The sequence below is a fragment of the Podarcis cretensis genome, assembly GCF_951804945.1.
Source record: "Podarcis cretensis genome assembly, chromosome: 4".
NCBI lineage: Eukaryota > Metazoa > Chordata > Lepidosauria > Squamata > Lacertidae > Podarcis > Podarcis cretensis.
Genome location: NC_137173.1, coordinates 55,694,917 through 55,717,455, shown reverse-complemented (window position 1 = coordinate 55,717,455; position 22,539 = coordinate 55,694,917). Strand labels below are relative to the sequence as shown.

Sequence of the window (22,539 nt, the reverse complement as noted above, 5' to 3'; positions counted from 1 at the left end):
GCGAATAAACCTGATCAAATTTAGCTAAACCGATATCTGGTAGCCTTTTCAGGCAACTGTACAGTATAGCTGCAGTAATTCATTTACAGTAATATGCTTGACTGTATGATCACTGGAGTCAGGGGAAATCCAAGCAATGCAAGGCAATTATTATGCTGTACCAAGCTGCAGAGGTAATTTGAATGCACTTAATGCTGTTGTAAACATTTCCACGTTGAATTGTTAAGCAGCTGCCTTACATTTTGGAGTATAGCAAAAGTTGTCAATTTTTAGCTTATTTGCATGGCTTCATAGAGAATGAAGTTTCAAAACCTTTAATGTTTGTGGTGGTATTTCAGACTGGTAGCGTTAGGTAGTATTAGAGAAAGATGGTGATTCATTCCTGTATTAACCACATAACTCATAGTTCTGCAGGCCTTTAAAGATGATTTAAGATATTTTTGGATTTTAAAACATTTGCTATTGATTCATTCTGCTGTGTGTGTCCCCCCCCCCCCTTAATGCTGACTCTGCTGCTGTTTTATTATTGCTGTGATTTTAGAAAGTATTAAGATCTGGTCTTCTTTTAAATTCTGGAAGTTGCTCTGAGAGCTCTTGGGCTGAATTCTCACAATTGATAAGTGAATTGTTAAGTTTTCAAAATGAATGCCTTTCTGAGGTATAGAGCATCAGGGGAAATCAGAGGAGAAAAATAAATGTCCTAATGAGAGATGCAGAGTTGTCTCCCCTCTCTTCAGATTTATGGCAGAGCTGGTAACTGCTATGGCTAGGGAAAGCATTTTAAGCAGGGGTGCTCAAAGATTCAGGCAGCGGTGCTGGAATATTAGCAGATATCAAGGAAGGCAAAGATCACCTTAATAAACAGACCTTCCTTCTTAATTCTGCCTGAATATGGCTGGTGCAGGTCAGAAACAACCCAATGCTGCTCCTTGGACCAAGAGTCCTCAGTAGTGTGTTGATTTCTTTGCCCCACACCAGCCATTTTTTGAGGTGCCACAACTTGAGCTCTGCCTGTTCAAATCTATAGAGGTGCAAAGTTCCACTGACTTGGCTAGACAGAGTTAAAAGATGCTGTGTTTCAAAAAATGACTACTGCAGGGAAATATACATATTTATTTACAAGACTTCTTTTTCAGTACACACAACATTACCTTTCATGAAAAGGTAATGTTTGCAAACAACCCAGTCATTTCTGAGGCAAGCATAGAGATGATTGTGTATGCCTAGTATCGTGGATCCCTAATGTGTAATATGCTACATATTGAATTGTTGATAATATATGAGGCATAGCATTCTTGTTTACATGTGGAATAATTTAGATTGTGGCTTTTATCCTGAAAGAATTACTGAGCATGCTACTAAAGAATGTTTGCAGGAAAACTGTCCTTCATTAATGAATTGAAACCAATGCCTGGTTGAAATATGGTGAGATATGATAACTTAGGTTGTGCACACACTACCTTTCACTCTGTGTCCAGTGCACTCTGATGTGTTCATTTGGGGAGCGGCACGTGCATAAAAGTAGTCACAATTCATACCTATCCTGTCATTTCTTATGAAATACTGCATTTTGATGGCATTTCCCAAAGCAGCTACAATCCAGATTGAGAAAAATAATGGTAATGTAAACACAGCCTGAGTCTGTAGTGAAATGGCAATACAGCTACATTCCTAAAATTCTTAAGGACCTAATAGATTTCTTTTAAGAAAAAAGAAATATTCACAAAATGTCAAACACCACTTTTTATTCAGTCACTGAGTAATTATTATAGAGCTTGAATAAAGAAGACCTGAACTGTAGCTCTCCCTAACTGTAGCATTCTACAGGCATTGGACCAAAGCTAATAAACAGGAATTTTAACAACCTATTATTTCCTCTTCTCATTTAGGTTTTTCTGATATTAAAACAACAGTAAAAAAACACACACCTAGTACTGCACTGACCATCTAAAAATGACTAATATGGCAGAAATATAAGGTGGTATCCAATTGGTGTCCCTGTGCAGAAGGAAAGCATCTGTCAGTGGAATATGGATGGAGGCTGTTCCCTCTCCCCTTCTTCTCCGACCCCCCACAATATACTTTGCATGGTTGGGTGTTCACCAGGAGAAAATTTTGCAGCACACAGGGGGCTGCAGGGGGAAGAAGAATTGCCCCAAAATGGCCTCCCTCCCTGTTTCACTAATGGATGCCTTTGGTCAGTGAACAGACACCAACTGGACACCCCCCATAAAGAACTGGACTACCACATGTGAGTCTTTCTCTTCTTCCTGGTAATGCCATGTATAATACACATGTATAATGTGTGAGCTGGTATTACTTGCTGGTAGGGAAGTGTGCAATGCAACAGTGCCACTGTACAATATCAGGAAGCAAGAGGGTAAAGCAACATGGAGTTGCACGGAACCATTTATTTGTGCATTGTCTGCTAATCCTTGACCTTGCAGGATGGATGTTCATCTTGTATCATGTTCTGAATAAATATGATTTACAATTAGTAATACACACACTTATTTTGCTGTGGAATTTCTTGCTCTGATAACCCTGTTTTACCCAGCTTGTTGGATTTACACTGATTTCTCAAATCAGCTTATATTCAAGAACTTTGGCTTAACTGTCTTGTGAATCAAGCCATATAACAGAGGCCTGTTTTAGTGCCTCTGGCTTCAGAAACAGAGGAAAATTGTTCCATAGCCAAAAGTGTGACTGACTTGGCTGAGCAAAGAGTTTCCTCTGTATTCCTTTTTTTTTTTAAAGACAGCATGTGGTTATAGTTTAAAATCATTATTTAGTTGAGAGGCAAAACCCTATCAGAAAATGCAAGAATATTTGCATGGTCAGTACAGCTAACATGATCTTTAAGCCATTTTTTGCAGGTATGCAAATCCTACATTATATGACAGGTGAAGAAAATTCTGCATAACAGGAGACAAAGCTATTGAAATTCTTTTTCTGAAATGCCTAGCTGCTGTCCATACATGAAAGGTTTTAGTTTTGGCATTTATAGAATACCAAGTCAATGCTTATCAGTTTCATTGTATCATCTAATGTGATGACACCAAATTGCTGCTGGTGACTGAGGACTTGCTATTTGACTTATTATGATGTTTGGCCTAAACAAAAAGAAAAATTGAGTATTTGATAATAATAAGCATATAGGAACATGTATAAAATTTGTTAGATTTGCGCCCTTAATTATGCAATGAATAAAATATAATAACCTAGCAAAATGCATATATTTTAGGAGAGTTGCATTCATAGCAAGATTTCTTAGATGAATTGCAAGTTAAATTGAATTAATACATTAAAGTCGGAATCATCCATTTTATATTACAGTTACTGAAGCATTTACAACAGAAAGTTCAGAATATGGCAATTCTAGACAACTTTTATAATTAATATCCCTTTTGTTTTGCAATGCTGTGTTTTATAATCTTTTCTAAGAATCTATATTGGTTTCTTCAAATAATTGTTTCATAATGTGCTGCTAGTTCCACCTCATTTCAAAAATAACTCAGAAGAAAGTTTAAGCAGGAATATACCTAAAGATTGGTGAGGTTGGCTCCTGCCAAGGGTTCAGGCACAGGAAGGCACAAGAATCATGCCTCTCCATTCTAACTTGGAGTGGCTAAGAGTCCACCTGCCCCTGTGCTCCCCAAGCCATTTCCCCACTACTTGGGTAGTCGGGCAAAGCACAGAGGCTATTCTGGGTGCCTCGGTGGAGGAATCAAGTTGCTGCCATGGACCATCATAGCAGCCCTATGGGGCCTCCTCCCCAGTCAGCCAGCAGCACTATTAGAAATGTGAGCAGAGCACCTAGCAGGGTTCAGAGGAAAGAAAGACAGCGAGTGTGGGTGAGAGTTGCAGGAAGGGGAAAAAGGAAGGAGGGAGCCAGAAGGAAAAACAGTGAGCAGAGGAAAGGAGGCAGGCAGCTGAACAGACGGGGGGGAGGAGGGGAGATGGAGCAGAGAAGATCTGACCTTACCCAAATGGCTGTGGAGGAAATCACTGGTGGAGCACGAAAGGCAGCGAAAAGCAAACTTTTTGAGTTTCTGGTCCATGGTCTCTCCCAGCTTGCCAAGGGTGCAAGGAGCCTGAGTTCGTCTCTGAGTTTGAGACTGCAAAACCATGCAAACATTAATGTCTTTCCCTTAATTAATCTTGCTATTTTGACATAGAACGATCATCTCCACCAACACTGAAACCATGTCACAGATGTAACAATCATTCAGGTTACTTGACATTTTGATGACCTTCCAAAATGTGGTTGATATAGACATTGTTAAGCCTGTAGTAAAAACGATGTAATTGTCTTGTAAACAGCTTGAGAAACCCCACTGAAATACATCAGTCCAATTGCTAACATTTATGAACAAGGTCCCCCACCTACAAAACAAAAAAGTACATTACAAGATTATCTTCATTGTTTGATGCATATATTTTAAAATAATTTTTGGAAAGCCCACAAAGAGGCTCAGCATAAATAGCTGGTTTTTGTGAACAAGAGGCACTTAACTGCAAAAATCTTACGATGGTTAATTAAAAGGCTTGTGTTAAGCTTCATTAGTTCAGTTCGTAGTCCCTTGCAGTGTTTATATTTTTAGGGAGTAGGAAACTAACTACTTAATGAAGATGTTTCCTGCTTGGCAGGGGGTTGGACTCGATGGCCCTTGTGGTCTCTTCCAACTCTATGATTCTATGATTCTATTCTATTCTATTCTATTCTATTCTATTCTATGGATTGGTTGATAACACCACTTTATGCACAAGTTGCTCACAGAAGGCGATACAGTTTACTAGAGTCACTATCCCAATGACAGCAGAAGCTCAAATTAGTTACAAACATGCTTATTGGCTCATGCAAGCACACCACTTTGGGATCTACTGCTGGGTGAAATACGCTAAAATAGCCCTCCTTTCCCATGTAAGAAATGACAGTGAATCTCTAGTAGTGCACACAGATCTTACATAGATATTGTGGGGTCAAGGCTCCTTTAGGGAGATGAAACAGCCAGAAGTATATTAGAAATGAGCAGCAGCAGAAAAGGTGTGAGGGAGTACAAGCTGGAAAGTTTACTAAAGGCTACAGACACAACATACATTTAACACACGTTTCTCCTCTGCAAGTCTCTTGGGAACTGTGGTTTACCCCTTGCAGAGCTACAGTTGTTAGCACCCTCAACAAACCAAAGTTCCCAGGATTCTTCAGGGAGGAAAATGTGCTTTAATGCTCTTGTACTAGAACAAAATGAAGTGTGTGTAGAGTGCAGCAGTTTCCAACATTGCTTCCTTATACAGGAAACACCACTGATTTCAGGGTCATAGCCCATGAGACAACTTCTGAGAATTTGAGGGTTACCTTGTTTTTTATGTGAGTCTTTCTCTGGGCTCATGATATCACACTGCAGCCAGTGTCCCTAACTTCTGGGCTCTTGACACAATCAATTTTTTTTGTCTTCCTTTCATAGTGCATTAGACTCTGCATTATTTAACAGCAAGAATCAACCTCTTTTTCCCTTTCAGTGGGAATTTAGTGATACGTTTGTAAACTGTGCAGGTTGCCTTATAAAAATATTAATAAATTAATAACAGCATTCCGGGGGGGGGGGGGAGGGAACCTTTAAAATACTGAGTTGGTTTTGAATTAGACTTTGTTGGAAACAGCTATTATTTTCTACAAATAACGTAATTATGGACTTCCATTTAAAAATAACAAAAATCAAAACCCTACATAGCTCTAAAATTCAGGTTTTAATATTTCTAAATTTTGATGTTCATCCTTTCAAAAATGCAAATGAAACAATTTATCATTGACTTGAATTTCTTGAAGGTTGCATTGATCTGTAGTATTGACAGACTGAAATTAAATTTTCTAAGTATGGCCATTTTTCCATTCAAACTTTTAGAAATTCCTAAAAAAAAACCAGAAATTGAAATTTGAAGAGTGATAATCTTTGATTTGTTTCTTCGAAAGCAGTCTTTGCTTTCGTGAAATCATTTCAACAGAATAGTGTTTTTCATTTAAATCCACAGAGGCGATGTAATATGGCAGGCAGGTCCAACTTCCAAGAGACTGATCTACTCCCACTATAAATAAACTGGCAGTGATCTACCCATCAAAGTTGTTGAGCTTTTTGGGGGGAGGCTGAGCCAGAGTTATTGAGCTTTTTTTCAGGGGGGGGGGGATCAGGGTCACATGATCAAAATGATCAAACAGGATCGAACAGGGGCACCCCACGATCAACCGGTAGATTGCAATCGACCTGTTGGACACCTCTGTAATATGGGATGCAGCCTTAAGTTAAAATAAAATAAAAAAATTCCTTCCAGTAGCACCTTAAAGACCAACTAAGTTAGTTCTTTTGTTTTGACTATGGCAGACCAACACGGCTACCTATCTGTAACTTAAGTTAAAATAGTTTTTCTTGTTGCCTTGGGCTCAATGCCGTCTTCTGTACAATTATGGAAGACGAGTGGGATATAAATTAAGAAAAACAAATAATAAATGTGGGGTGTCCTCCCTCAATTTCTCTCAGTACTCCCCCTCCTTCCTCACCACTGGCACCCTCTAATAGAAACTCAGATGGTCACTGCTGACCACATTGTAGCCAAAGCAGCAGCACTAGAAATCAAGAGGGGAGTACAGTGGTACCTCGGGTTAAGAACTTAATTCATTCTGGAGGTCCGTTCTTAACCTGAAACTGTTCTTAACCTGAGGTACCACTTTAGCTAACTGCTGCTGCCATGCAATTTCTGGTCTCATCCTGAAGCAAAGTTCTTAACCCGAGGTACTATTTCTGGGTTAGTGGAGTCTGTAACCTGAAGCGTATGTAACCTGAAGCGTCTGTAACCCAAGGTACCACTGTACTGGACCCCACACCTAGTTTTGCAGGGGGGGGGTCTACCCAAGGGGACAAAAAACAGCTCACTAAGAACTGAACATGCTCAGCATTCACAGACTGTTCTCCCCCCCCCCCCCCGCAAACTGATGAAGTGGGAGAGTGCAGTACCCTGCTTGAGATCCTTAGAACTTGTAGTATCCCGGAGGAGGACATGGTAAGGTGGCAAGAGTCCCACATAGGAGCACTTGGGCAAGAAGTTGAGGATACTTGCAATATGTTGCTTTCATCCTCTGACCTACTTTTGCCGACCTACAGAACTCTAGTGTGCTTCATATAATGTCCACAACTACTAACTGCCAGTATAGCTGCTTGATATTCTTCTTGGAAACCATTCAGCCTTCAAAGCTGGCAAGCATACCTTGTGTCATGATGCACATCCTTTCGCTTTGCATAAGTGTTTCTTTTAATGAGGTAGTGCAGTGCAGCTCATTGAAATCGAAAACACATGATATGCCCCAGGCGAAAGAAAGGCAATAACTGCACAGATTTTTGAAACGGACTCGTCATACCACAGGCTACCATTATAACAGAAAAAACAACAAGAATTCTAATATAGCTGTCTGCCCAAATATATTAATTTAAATTGAATGGATTTTATGATATTATAGCTGTGAGGCACAATGTCCTACTTGCAAGCATCTTCAAAACCCTTTTTGGAAGGCTCCCTTACAATAATCTTGGTTTGCCATTTTGATGGCATGTGCATTTGGGAACTTGCCACCTCAGCTCTCCCAGAAAATAGCTTTTTATCATTTGGGTGACATTTCATGGGATTAAACCCACAAGTGATGCAAAGGAACCGCTTAGGGTTTCATACTGAAATGCCTAAATCTTAGTTATACTTTGAGGAATGAAGTATGGTAGCTAACTTTTCAGATGACGCTAAATTATTCAGGACAGTGAGAGCTGAAGTGGACTGCAAAGATCTCTCCAAACTGGGTGAACAGGCAACAAAATGGCAAATGTGATTCAGTGAAAATCAGTGTGAAGTGATGCACGTTTGGGCAAACAAGCCTAACTTTAAAATATACACTGATGGGATCTGAACTGTCTGTGACTCTCTGTGGTGGTGGGGTGGGGCTAGTAAATGATAATGTCAACAGAGTTACAGCGGATGTGAAAAAGGCCGATTCCATGCTAGGTATTGAAAATAAGACTTTCAGTATCATAGTTTCTTTATGGATACATGGGTAATACAGTATACAGTTCAGAGTGTTCCATTTTATATTGCAATCTTTCCAAACGTACAGAAAAGTGCAACCAAAGTGATAGAGCTTAGAGTAGCCTCCGTACAAGGAAGGCTACGTAACTGAAGCTTTTTAGTCTAGAAAAAAAAGACTGGAGGGAGTCATCATAGAGTTTTATAAAATAATGCATGATATCTGCAAGGTGAATAGGTAGATTTTCTTCTTGTAGCATTAAAACTCAGGGACCCCTAATGACACTGATGGAGAATTGAATCCGGACAGAAAAACACTTTTTGACGTAATGCATAATTAACATGGAATTTGCTGCCGTAAGCTGTGGGGATGACCGTTAGCTTAAAAGGGTTGGTGGCATCTGTCTGTCTTGGGAGACTATGGAAATGTGCATCTTCGGGGGTGAAGTCAAACTGTTGGAGAGTTACAGCACCTGCTGTGGTTGTAGAGACCAATATGGGAGAGATGTGCTTTGTTGCAGCTGGGGCAGATGAAAATATCTGGTTGTGCTACTACAGGTGCACCATGGCAGATGGTACACCAGATGATAAAATATCCAGAGTGGCTGTAGCACAGCAAAAGCAAGATACAAATAAACATTTGTGGTATAAAAAGTTGTTGAATTTCAGTAGGAAGTTACAGGACATGCACTGATTGAAAGTAGAGCAGTGCAGCCACCCCAAAACCGTTGCAGGCACAAACACTGTTACAAGTGGACTCACGTGTAACTGCCCCAGTAGCATCATGAACACAAATCATGCTGAATGTGCAATAAAAGGGAAATCTGCAGGGGCCCTGTGACTTAGAACATGGCAGCTTCCTGTGTTTATATATTTTCACCTAGAATACTTCTGTACTCTGTATCCTTTCACTGCCCTGCTGTTGACTCGTTTCTCGTATCTGTCCTGAGGCTGAAATGGCATTCCATGAACGTTAGACAAGCTCAGCTTTTTATTCTGAGTTCACAAACTTTCCTTCTGAATACAAATATTCTGCCTGACCTCAAGTGCTAAGCACTTGCTTGACAAACACATTCAGTTCCCACTTGCCACCAATCCACTTGGCTTGCAAGTTGAACCAGAAGCTGTCTGCACTAAATATTAAGAAGTTACAGTGGGCTTCTCCACCAGCATTCTTACATCAGGGCCAACTGTTGTACTGTTTTAGTAGCACATTTCTTTAAATTCAAATATATTGTGCTAAAGCTAAAGTGTCATCAAATCCAAAGACTTATTGAACATTATTTACAACTTTTTTCTCTCTTGACTTTCCATGTCCTCTGTGCTTGTGTTACTGATCACTAGACCTGCAAGATTAGAGGCTTGGGAAAGTATGTGAATCTGCTGTTCTAAGTAGTGTTGGAGGATACTCAAGCTTGTGTTGGATCTGGGTGTTTTCCAGCACAATGTTCTTGTTTATAAGGCCTGCTTGGCTTTTATAAAGCAGCAGCTTCTTTTTTCTATTATTGAGGCCTTGAGCTGTAACTCTCAACGGGCCACGTCCCAAGTAATTTTGAGGGCTTCCAGCAGCCACTGATTTGAGTGAGATCAGTGGAAAGTGCACAGCGCACTATCTCCCTCAGGATTTAGTTCATGGTCTTTTGCTTCTAGAAAGGGAGTTTAGCAACATCACAGCACTTGCTGTATCTCTTCAAAACTCAGGAACCACAAAACCCAACCTCTTGGCAACCGATTAAATTTAGCAAATTTTAATGCAATTATGTGGGTTAAGTCAAATATTGCATTCCATGTTTTTCCCTCCTAGAGAGACTTTGAGAGAGCAGGCAAACTTTGCTTTGGCTAGTTAGATTACATTTATAATATTGTGAGAAATGTGTTTGCTTAATAAAACACTGACATTAACATAGCCTGCAAAAACATAGCTCTTAAAACCTACTTCTGAGCTGTTGCTGCCCTGACTTGGTCTCATAGTGGAGAGCATAGAGATGCTGGCAGCCACAAGGTGTTGCTTGTCTCCTCATTCTTGTGCTGGAACTCAACACCTGACACACCCCTGGTATGGAAGGCATCCAGGTAGCCCCAGAGTTCCTGAGCTGGCACAGCAGTGCTGCTCTTGTGGTTTTTAAAAGAAATGAAGTGGTAAGGGACTCTGTTGAAGCTCTTCAACAAAGAATTGTACTCTGGGTGCACAGGAATGCAGCATCCTGTTTATCCCTCTGCAGCTGAAGGGACCTGATAGAAAGAACTGGGCTGCAAGAGAAACTGATGCATAATTTTTAAAATCTGCTATTTATGATTTGCATAACAGAAGAGTCAGTGAAAATGACAGAGGGCCAACTTTTATTGCAAACAAACAATTTCCTCAGTTCAGACATTATGCTTCTCATTCTTGCTATTTTTTATTATGCAAAACGTGCCATGTTCATTTCATGCTTTACTCCCACAGAATGAGAGAGGATGCACTAGAAGCACAAAATGTATACAAGACTGAAAGTTTTCCCCAGACCATAATGATAGGATATGACCTAAAAGTCACATGCTCACCTCTTTGCCACCATATATTTATTTATTTAGTTAGTTAGTTAGTTAGTTTTATTTTTTTGCATGCATATCCCACCTTTCCTCCAAGGAATTCAAGGCGACATACACACTCAGCTCCCCCCCCCCCATTTTATCATCGCAATAACCCTGTGAGGTAGGCTAGGCTGAGTGTGAGTGACTGACTTGAAGTGACCCAGTGAGTTTTATGTCCAAGTGAAGATTTGAAACCTGGTGTCCCAGATCCTAGGTCTTTTGAGGGCCAGTGCAATACTGCAGATTATGGCAATAGGATGGTGCCACACTTATCGTACACAAGCGCTTATTTATCAGTGAAGAAACTTTCAAGACTGGGCCATTTGCATTCACTGTGTAATTTATGAACTGTTTTTCTTAATCCTTCTTCCATTGCCCTGTTCCTAAGACTGGTTACAGCAGCAACAGAAGTATGGAATCCCAATCAAGGGAAGTAATAATACTGCTCTATTTTGCCTTGGTCAGACCACACCTGGCTGGAGTACTGTGTCTAGTTCTGGGCACCACAATTTAAGAAGGATACCGACAAGCTGGAACATGTGCAGAGGAGGGTGACCACGATGACCAAGCATCTGGAAACCAAGCCTTAAGAGGCTAAGTTGAGGGAGTTGGAATATATTTAGATAAGAGGAGACTAAGAGGAGATATGCTAGCCTCCTTAAAATATCTAAAGGGCAGTCACATGGATGATGGAGCAGGCTTCTTTTATCTTGCTCTGGATGGTAGGATCCAAACCAATGGATTCAACTTACATGAAAGGAGATTCCGACTAAACATCAGGAAAAGCTTTTCGGCAGTAAGAGCTGTTTGACAGTGGAATGGGCTCCCACAAGAGGTGGTGGATTCTCCTTCCTTGTAGCTTTTTAAGCAGAGTTTGGATGGCCATCTGCCATGTATGACATAGTAGAGATTCAAACCAAATGAATAAGAAGGGGCATTCTGATTATAGTGCTAATAATAAACACAATAAACTATGGCAGTGCACTGATTTTTCTCTGGCATTTGACATAGTAGGCATCTTTTACAAATCATACACTGCTTAGAACTAGATGGAGAGGAAGCATGAGAAGTGTAGAACCTTGTAGCAAGTTGTGCTAGGCAAATCCTGTGTGCCTACTGTTTTGCAGAAGCCTGTTATAATGAACTTGCAGATGATCAGTGGCCAAACAGACTTGCCAAGCACATCAAACTGCTTTGTGTTGTGGAAGCTTCTCTGTATTCCATGGTAGATATAAATGATTTTTGGTTCACAGCATATGAAGCCATTGGGAGATGTGACAGATCTGAAACAAATAATGAAATCTGAGTAAAAGGAGGGGGGACCTAAATAAGAGGGGTATGAGGAAACTGTCCCCCCCCCTCTAATGTAGGCTTTGCTCTACTTAGTGTGTACTGCTAGGGCTTTTGCTCTGTGGCTGGGGGGAGGGGACTGGAGAACAGCTTGCATTCATGGCTCTTCACCTTTAAGCTGCAAATAGGAACCAGCTGCAGAAGCCCCTTGCTGGACTGTAATAATTAGGGTACTGCTTCAAAGTGGTACTTGAAGATGTAGTTTCACTTTACTGCAAAGTAATTGTTTTCTAAAGCTAGCTCCGTATTTCACAGAGTGGACAGTATGTAAGTGTGTTGCCTGGAATATACACTCCTTTGGCGAGTCAAGTTGAGAAGGAGCAGAAATAAGCCTTCAAGCAGCTCAAATTTAGGTCAAGTAATGTGAATATTTTGTATGTGTGTGTCAGAATTTGTGATGAAATAATCAGGATTGCTGTTTCACTCGTGGTGAAACAGCTTCATTACGAAAACCGTTTGTTGGTGAGCTGGTGTTGAGTAGAGTGCTGAATATGACCAAATGGATTGGACGCTATAAAACCAGCCTTGGGCCAAAATGGTCTACTTTTATTTATTGGAATCAAATAAGCAGATTTGCTATGACTTCATTTTCCATCAAGATTACTAGGTGCAAATGCTACGAAGTTTGGTGCCAGTGTGTGGTCTCCTGTTCAAATAAGTCAAACGTAGAGCTGTTTTTTGTTGCTTCAGCATCAGAACAGGTTGTTGTGACAGAAAAAAGTTTTTAACTATTTGTGTTTGGAAAGAGCACTGCTAAGCATACTTGTAGGAAAGAAAATTGGATCTGCATGTTCATTGCATAAGTTCCACAGCACGTGTGAGGGGGAGAGAGAATCATGGTGGCCAAAGGGTGACAGCTTTGAATTATTATGAATGATCTGGATTAGTCCCAGCCTTTCTGGTTCACTAGGATCTATATTCAAATATTTCACATCTGTTTCATGTTTTCAGTCACTAAGAAGTACAAACTGTATACTATCCCAGTATTAGACGTCTGTCTGCTCCTATAAAGAATTTAGCTTGTTTCAAAATAAATGTGGTTATTCCTGCCCTCCAAATTTGCAGATTAAAGTTATAATCTTATGCAAACGTGGAAGCAAAATAAATTGAATTCATTAAGGTGTTACTTATCTGTAAATATATACATGACCCAATATGTAAACCACACAAATATGAAACAGGAAAACCCAGCCAAGATGGGTAGGGTATAAATTATAAAATTATTAGTATTAGTTTTAGTATTAAGTTACTGTTTGATATTCAAACAGTATCAGTAACTTCCATAAAAGATTAAAGGGGACTAGGTCATGGATTGGTGGAAGGAGTCTAGCATGGAGGGATGTGTGTGCTTGAAGTCAAAGACAAAAAAAGGATAGGGGTGCTGACTCAAAACTTCTTTGCCGGGTGTCTAAAGAGCATGGGTAAAATGATAGAGCCTGCCATTTGCATATAAAAGGTTCCATATTCACTCCCCCACAATATTTAGATATGGCTGGGAAAGAGTCTTGTCTGAGACCCTGTAGTGACAGCACTGAGCAAGATAGATCTATGATCTGTGTAAGACAGCCTTTGCTGTTCTGAAAATGCATACAGGGAATTAATTGATCCAGAGGGGGCTAGGGGATATGTTGGAAGAAGCCCGTACAGGTTGACTGGGTGGATGGAAGGCAATATTTAGTTTAGCAGAGCAAGCTGAGGGCAAACAATGGAGTCAAATGCTGTTGTGAAATAAGGGAGAATTTATATTCTCAGCCTGTTCCAGTGGCCTAATCACTTCAACTAAGTCTTTCATTTTAGAAGAACACTGAGCACCATCTAGTGACTAAAACACATATTCACATTCAGCTCTGCAGATTTCAAATTGGCTCAGATTCGGACAATTTCCATTTGAAAATACTTGCCATCTTTCTTCACTGTTATGATATACAGACTGTGAAGCTAATCATATTTACTTGTAAGTAAACATACCTGAAATTACCTTGACACAGACACATTTGAACGGTTCCATTGCTCAGATTTTAAACTTATTAAAACTTATTTATGAAGATAACTAGAAGAAAGTTCTTTTTAAAATTTATTTCTTTAGTATCACAGCGAATTATAAATTCTGATACAGTACTTTTCTGTTTTAAAAAAGGCCATTTCTTTAGAATCAAAGAAAAGGGCAGAGGATTAATAACCATGATAATTCACAAAAGTAGCATTATGAAAATAGAGATCCTTTTACTTGAATACAGGGTAGTTAAGCTCAAGGATTAACCCTGACTTCTTTCCAAAACTAGTAATGTTAAATTTACTTTAACTAACATAATATAGCGTCAATTAGTTATTAGTAGAGCTTAACAGTAGTTTTTACTGTTTAATTAAGCTTCACTTGAACTCTTCTTAGGCAGCATTTTCAGCTTGGGGTTCCTAGATGCTGCACGGGACCTTGTAATCTCTGACCATTGGCTAAAGTAGATGATGGGAGTTGTAATCCAATTACATCTGGGGAACCAGAGTTGAAGAACACTAGACTAAACCAACCCCCATCAACTTTGTCATCTTTCCACAGAGATGTGGGGATTGGACCGTACAATTTTGACATGAAGATTACTCCTCTGTGGAAATACTACAGAGGGAGGAGTAGGAAAAGGTTACCTTATATTAACGATAAACCCTCAGGGACAACCTGGAATATGACTGTGCTTGTGAGAACAGCTATACTAGACCTTAAAACTGTCTAGAAACCACCAAGTGTTTAAGTGGCAGAAGAATCTGACATGTTTGGGGAATAAGCTTGAGGAAAAGAATGGTCTAACTCAGATATCCTCAAACTCGGCCCTCCAAATGTTTTGGGACTACAACTCCCATCATTCCTAGCTAACAGGACCAGTGGTCAGGGATGATGGGGTCCAAGACAGTATCCAAAGTATGCAAAGAGGCCAACTCTCATGAAGTGGGTTGGACTTGGTCCAACCCTGCAGATTCCATTCTGCATTGGGCAGTGGAATCATGAAGTGATCCTGGCCCTACTGCCATGCTAACTTCTACCCTGCCTGCTACAGTCAATAAAATTTGGCCTGATTTCATCCCAACACTCAGTGTCCTTTCTGTTCCTTTGCTGCTCTTCTGGGTCACCAACCAGGGGAAGCATGTAATTACCGTACACATATTTAGCTCGACAGATATGTAAAAAGCCCAGTAGAACTTGTAATATATACACTGCTTTTGTTTTGTTTCATTTTTGCTGTATTTAACCCCCCAAAAACTTATATGAGTGGTCACTTGTATTCTGGCAAAGTATTATAAACATATGCTTTTATTGATATAAAATTAATACCTCCTAAGAAAAAATCCCAAAAACAGTTTTAATTTTTTAAAATAAAAAAAAACCTAAATCTTCCCCAGCGGTCTCCACATCTCCTGGAAACATTTGAATCTAGACATGCCTTTTCCCTTTAGCAATGTGTCACTAATTGCTTAAAGCCATTTATAAATGGAACTTTGAAAGCATAAACATTTACATTCTTATTTTTAAAAGAATAACACTTTGCTCTTTGAAACTGAATGTATAACTGCTGTACTTTTTTTAAAAAAAAGTTTAATCTCTGAAACATAATCATAAAAAGAAAGGAAAAGACATCTCAGTTTCCTGGCTGGGCTTGAAACTTGATTAGAAAGTGTTAAGTACAAAATTAAAATAATGTAGAATAGGTTAAAAACAGACCATGTTTTGTAAGAGGGATTCAGGTGCATGCCAGAATTTTAGCCATAAACACAGTGGATTAAAGCACTCTGTAACACTAACACAACAAATTACTTTAAAGTAAGTTGACTTTTTGTGGTTAAGAAAGTGACAGGAAAATGCACTGAAAAATGTGGCATGAAAGAATAACCCTTCAAGCAAATGAGGACAAATGCTAATTGTCGCAAGCAAATAAGAACAAATGGTTAATAAAAACCTGGTACTATCTAACCTTCACATAGGGATGGAAAGATCTGTCAATTTTGGTTTTCTCAATTTCTCATGTTTCCAGTCTTAAATTCAGTTCTCCACATTTCAGCAGCCATTTGTAATTCATTTTTTTAAAAGAAAATCCTCATGAAAATTCACCAGCATTTTAGTGCAAATTTCTCTTAAGGGTCCTGACTCCCATTCATGGTTGCACCACCACCACCGTTACTATTAATATTAATTAATTGGACTATTGGCTGGATTCTTGCCAACATCATTATTCCAGAAGTCACTAAATTGCCCAAACATAGGTTACAATGTATGCAATCAGCGGTTATGTCAGATCTCCAAGATACAAGATACAAGGTACAAGCCCAGACATTATCCTAACAGCTGACATGCCCCCTGAACTCTCCCTTCTGAAGACCAGGACAGTCAAAGTCATTCATGCAGTTGGTGTCCCGAGCCTTGAACTGGGCAATCAAGCCCAGTGAGAAAGCTGGATTTGCTTGCACTGGCACAGCCAGCATTCCATCCTTGGAGACAGGGTAGAGTTGATATGGCTGGCTCACTGTCCAGTCTCGCCTGAGATAACTCCCTAGTGGTGGGGAATGCATCAATAATGGGAAGTGGTGGTGAAGTAATGTCAGGCAGATTGTGCTTGGGCTGTCCAACAGTACTGAGGAGAGACTTCCTCCTGACAACCCGCTCAGCATCATTTTATACACCTCTATCAAACCCACGCACCCAACTTGTCTTTACTCTAAATTAAAAACTCCCAAATGCTTCAACACTTACTCATTTGGGTTTCCCCTTTTCTATACCTTTTCCAACTCTACAATATAATTTTGGAGGTGAAGCAATTAGAACTGTACGCAGAGAAAAGAGCTCATGTGGTGGTTTAATGAAGAAACATAGGAATGGGGAGCAGGGTTCAATGGTTCAAGGCAATTTTAAAGGATTTTTTGTGATTTCCCCCCTCTCTTGTGCAGCACCCCGCCGCCATTATTCTGGAGGATTCCCAAAGATGTGAAGCTCACATCTGTCATCATTCCATTGCATCAGTGGAGGGACAGCAATTGGCTACAACTCTCTCTCCTTTTTTCTGGTTTCTAAAAATATGCTTTTTTTGTTTTGTGCTTTAAAATATTCAATTCTAAAAAAATTAAAATCAGTTATATTAGCTTTGTCAGATACTTTATTTAGAAGTGGAAGGGTGGATACATATCCTGAGAAAATAAATGCAATTCAACAGTAGATACTTTTAAAATATTAAACAATATTTAAACAAACCTCTTAGGAATTCTATGTTACTCTGTACCTAAAACAATGAGGAGATGGAATTCCACTTGAGAGTGAAGAGTAAGAATGCATGTTTTTGTTGTTGTAAATATTATGTTAGATAATCTTCATCTACAAAACTGGAATGGAATTTTTATGTTTTATCTTTAGAGCACAAAAAGTTTCTTTTGAGTTTGGTGAAATTGTCTCAGGTCAAGTATTGTACAATGTTTTGAACTGGGTTTTCTTACCCATTGTTTAGAGATGAAAAGGGTGGAAAATAAACAAACTTCAAGAAATAACATTGTTCCTCATTCTTCCACTTTCTTACTCATCACAGTGAAAACAGTTATTATTCTGCCTTTTAACTGTTTACAGTTTTCTTGATTTTTATCATAAATTGGTAATGTTTACGTTTGACTTCTTTGAGTTATCTAATTCGGTGAAGCTCAGAATCTGTTAAAAAGAAAAAAACAGGAAATTTTTAAACTTCTTATATAGGAAGCATGATCTAAAATACAAATTATGTATGAATTTCAAATATTTGGGACTGACACATTTTTTAAAAAATCTAAATGCTTGTCTCCATTCCAAATAGTTTGACAGATAATGTATACATTGTATACACTTTTCTTTACTTAAACTCTTTTTTTGTGTTGCCTTAAAACATGGGTTATTTTGTCATTCTAATTCTTTAGCACCATTTCCTTTCAAAGCATCAAATGGATTCTCAATAAACTATAGCGGCTACTATGAAGGAAGGCTACTATGGGTGAAGTCTGGCTTCGCTCAGGTCTGCCTCCAACTTATTTAAACCGACTGCAGTTGCATTCAGCAGCACAGTCCCACCTGCCCCACCCTGTATGTTTTCACCCTGCCTGAAGGTAAGCAGGCACTGTATGTGTGTGTGACCTTGCTGTGGAGTTACTTAGTCACTGTATTCGGGGCTAGGGAAGAATTTGCCTGCATGCATGGGGATCTGCCTACCACTTTATAGCAACTGTCACAACTTGCTAGTGGAAAAAAAGGCATTGAGTTGGGCACTTTGTCTAAGCGATGTAGTTGGGAAGGAGCCCTACCCCACTATTGATAATCAAAGTATCAGGGCACCCCAGTAAAGGGGTCCAGGGGGAAGGTGTCTGTCTGAATGCCCAGACAGGTGCTAATGGGCCATAGAACTCCCCAAATGGCATACTGGAGGGATTGCCCTATTATTATTTATTATTATTATTACTCTCCTGCCAACCTAGCAGTTTGAAAGCATGTCAAAGTGCAAGTAGATAAATAGGGACCACTCCGGTGGGAAGGTAAATGGCGTTTCCATGCGCTGCTCTGGTTCATGAGAAGCGGTTTAGTCATGCTGGCCACATGACCCTGAAGCTGTTTGCGGACAAACGCCGGTTCCCTCAGCCTATAGAGTGAAATGAGTGCGCAACCCCAGAGTCAGTCACGACTGGACCTAATGGTCAGGGGTCCCTTTACCTTTATTATTATTATTAATTGAATTTATATACTGCCCTATACCCAGAGGTCTCAGGGCAGTTCACAGAAAAGATCAACATTAAACCCACAATATATATATAATCAAAATAAAAACAACAACCTAATAACACGCCTGCCCCCCCCCCCATAAAGAGCCACATTTTAAAAGGGCATATTTGATGTGTGTAATGGAGGGATCCATAACCCACGATTGACCCTGATGAAATATCCAGCCAACAATCGGGCTGGTTGATGCAGGATGCATACCTAGTGCCTATACCAAAGGCTACTGACATCTGTAATCAATAAAGTTGTGGTCATTTCAATCCCAAGGTGTGTTCTCATCATTTTCTTTACTGCTTCCTGCATCTCAAGTCCAGCAACCTTAGGCTCACTGCGCCTGGGTCTCCAATGCCGTGTTCATGCTAATGAAGGAAAAGGCAAGCAAAATTAAGTTTCTTCTATCTAGAATACGCAGCTTGTACCTATGTTAATATCTTAGTGTGGATCATTATTTTCACACGGAAAGAATTCTGTTATACCTTTCACTGTGAGGACAGCTCCATTGTAGCTGCCTATGGTGGCCATGTGTCCCACTTTATAGATGGCAGTCCTCTATTTGAAGACATCCTCTATTTGAAGGGCTGTTTGGTACAAGCCTGGCTTAACGATAAAGAAGCACAAGAAAGCCCTGAAGCTACCCATTAACATCTGTGTAGATAGATTAGCATATGCAAACCTGTAGTTTCTATTTTGGTGAGGTGATACATTTCCTCTTTTTCTTTTTGATGATGCAGAAGTGGGAACAAACATGCACAGCTTGTACTGACACAAGTGTCTGGCATTCAGGATACATTTAGGCTCCCTGAATCAGACCGGTGTACACAAAGTGGGTAATGTGTGAGAGAGGTGGAGCCAGCATTCTCCCCCCCCCCCCCGCCTCATAGGAAAGTTTGATTATGATGATGCATGCGAGACAGAAGATCCAGTGCGCAGCACTGCTATTCATCAAACACTGGGACACAATCAAATTGTCCAACTATGGTACATAAGCATTTGAATGGTTAGTACAATTTCCCTTCTGTAACATTGCCCCACCCCATCCCCATTCATACATTTTCCTGACATGAGGCCAGCTTTATTGAAAATAAGCCTATTAAAACAGATCTGGAAGGCTATAAACAGACAATAGGTATTGAGTTCACCACTACAGCGGCCAAAGGGAGCTGCTTTAGGGTGAGCTGAAAGCAGAGGCTGTAGTGAGTTCAAATTCTCCCATGTGTGGACTTCCATTCTTCCCCTTTTCAAGGGAAAGGGTCACAGTGGTAAAGGGCATGCTTTGCACAAAACAGGTCTCAGGTTCAGTCCATCACATCTGAAGTTAAAAGAATTTGGTAGCAGCAACTCTGAAGAGCTGCTGCTGTTTGGACGAGATGGACAGACAGTTTGACCTGGTATGAAGACACTTTGTTCTGTAACAGAAAAGTTCGGTGTTGTTGGTATGCTTCTGTCCTCTGACATTAGTAGGGTTGCAGCAATTTACCCCGAACCTAAATTTGGCCCTAAATCTTTAATGCCCTGGGGAGCCCCATATCAAATTTGGCCCAGTTCATGCGACATCTGCATCCTGCTTCAGTGTGGCACACCATATTTACTGCACATCATATCACACCTGCTGACACTGTCATAGCCAATTGACATTTATAAAAAAAAATAATAATCTTGTAGCTGCATATCGTCAAGAAAAACAACATTGTTTTAGGACCTCTTATCTCTTAGCTCCCAAATATCCTGTTTCTTCAAACTGCAGTAGCCAGGACCAATAGAAACCTCTTCCTGCCACTGGCTGACTTCATTTCCCAGAGTTAGCACAATCTCATCCGCTCTAAATAACTTCATCAAAACTCCTTTCTGGTCAGAGTGAAGCAATAATTATTATTGGTAATTATTAGCGATCAATAACCTAGATCACATTATGGCGAGTACTATTAAGGTAAGAAAGTGAATGCCTTTTTATTAGACTTTTTTCAGAATTGTTTTTTTTTAATTTCCTTTCTAAACACCAGTAAGGTAGAATTGGGCAACACCCCCGCAGCCACAATAGAGGACAAGTAGATTTCCTTTGTACTGCCTAGTAAATTTCCTTTTTCCTACTCCCTGTCCACAAGCCTTAAAAACTTGAAACTCAGAAAAACTTGGGTGTTTTTTTTAAATTCACCATTCCGTGCTCTGGATTATACTTGCAAAGCCCTATTGTGGGAAGAGCTTCTGAATTTTCTTCTTGTCTTCTTTTTTAAAACAAATTTTGGATATGTATCTGATTTGGACCTTGGACTGCTGTAAGGGAATGGGGGAGTAATTGTTGAGAAATTAAGTGATATGTTTTCAGGTGCTTTTAAACATTTCCTTTATTTATATGGAAACAAACATATTTAAATAGAAATTTAAATTTTGCTCCCGTTTGGATATTGTTGATTTTGTTTTATAGACATTTTATCTAATATTCAACAGCTTTGTCAAATGTCACTGAAATAATGATAGCAATTTAGTTAACTTTTTAGAATGCCTTTTTGGTTGTTGCTGTTTTTAATTTGAAGGTAATAAAAATTTGTTGAGGTTTATGACTTCAGCCTGAGCATTATTCTTAGCTACTTTTAGAACAAACTGTGCAAGGTGACAGTTTTGTGGAGGTTTCAATTATTTTGTTGTACATATAAATAAGCAGTTTGTGCCTCTGTAGTAAGAAGTTTTGTAGCTCATGCTACATATTTGACAATAAGCTAATTGCGGAAGAAACAAGCCCTGTGTAATTAACAACCTGATGACAATGGTATAGGATTTATATTAATGAACTCTCTTTATATGCCTACATACAGAGATCCACTATTTCATTCACAGCATTAACTTTCTTTATACTTTTCTGAGGCTTTACATAATATATTAGCAACCAAACCAGAATAAACAGCACAACCCTAACCATGCCTACTCCGTCTGAATTCAATGGAGTTTTACTCCCGGGTAAGTGGGACTAGGGCTGCAGCTTTAATAATTTAAACTGGTGTTTGGTTTCACAATAATGACTGTTTTACTTGGTTTGTTATTATTTATTAAATGTTTTGTATCCTCAAGTACTGAAAATACTTTCATGGAGATAATATTAATTGTAGGGTTTGAAAACGCTCTTCTCTCTTTTCTAGTCAGGCATGCTTTCATGATTCTGCATAGAGATCAAAATTCAAATTTGCTTTGCATTGATGCATTGAAAATTAAACGTGTAGAACCCATATAGCAAAAGATGAAAAATTCAACTATATCAACCTTGTTGTGAGCATCAAGCTTGAAATGAAGATCTTAAGTCTTTTGGGATTAGATTTACAGATGCATAGTTTGATCATGTCAAGACAAACAACTAGCTACAGATGGGATCTTTGATTGGGTCAACTTGTTTAAACTAAAAATAGCTTGTCAAGTCTGTTTACTGTCTCTACATTGTTGTTGCTTTAAAAAAACAACCACAATACACTAGTGAGTATTGTGTTTAAAGTTGATGACATACTTACATGTCTTTTGGCATTCAATTTGCACTTGCTAGCTCCTATTAGTACTATATAGGACCAAACATGTTAACAATTAATCTAACTGTGCAATTGGCATTTTATTAGTCAGTACTTCTGCAAGTGTACTGTCGCATGGTTCCTTTTCTTTCTTTCTTTCTTTCTTTCTTTCTTTCTTTCTTTCTTTCTTTCTTTCTTAACTATGGAGTTCAATACCTTAGAGAGGAAAAGTTCTTAATTCCTCAGTAAACATTTTATTTACAGCTGAAATTGCATGTAAAATTACACACATATGTGTGC

The 22,539-nt window shown here is 39.3% G+C and overlaps 1 protein-coding gene across 9 annotated transcripts in view; it reads left to right on the top strand.

Annotated features, from left to right (window-relative positions):
* The window catches only part of ERG (ETS transcription factor ERG), a 116,772-nt gene that overhangs the window by 52,665 nt on the left and 41,568 nt on the right, over positions 1–22,539 (top strand). The window contains exon 1 of one of the 9 annotated variants that reach the window (XM_079974919.1): positions 20,542–20,678. The exons of 6 other annotated variants lie outside the window; for them this stretch is intronic. In XM_079974919.1, the coding sequence (XP_079831045.1) occupies positions 20,661–20,678 (18 nt within the window). In that variant the 5' untranslated portion in view covers positions 20,542–20,660. Of the gene's footprint in view, positions 1–20,541; positions 20,679–20,863; positions 21,075–22,539 lie in introns of those variants that run through there. 2 more of the 9 variants (XM_079974921.1, XM_079974922.1) reach the window with 2 other exon arrangements.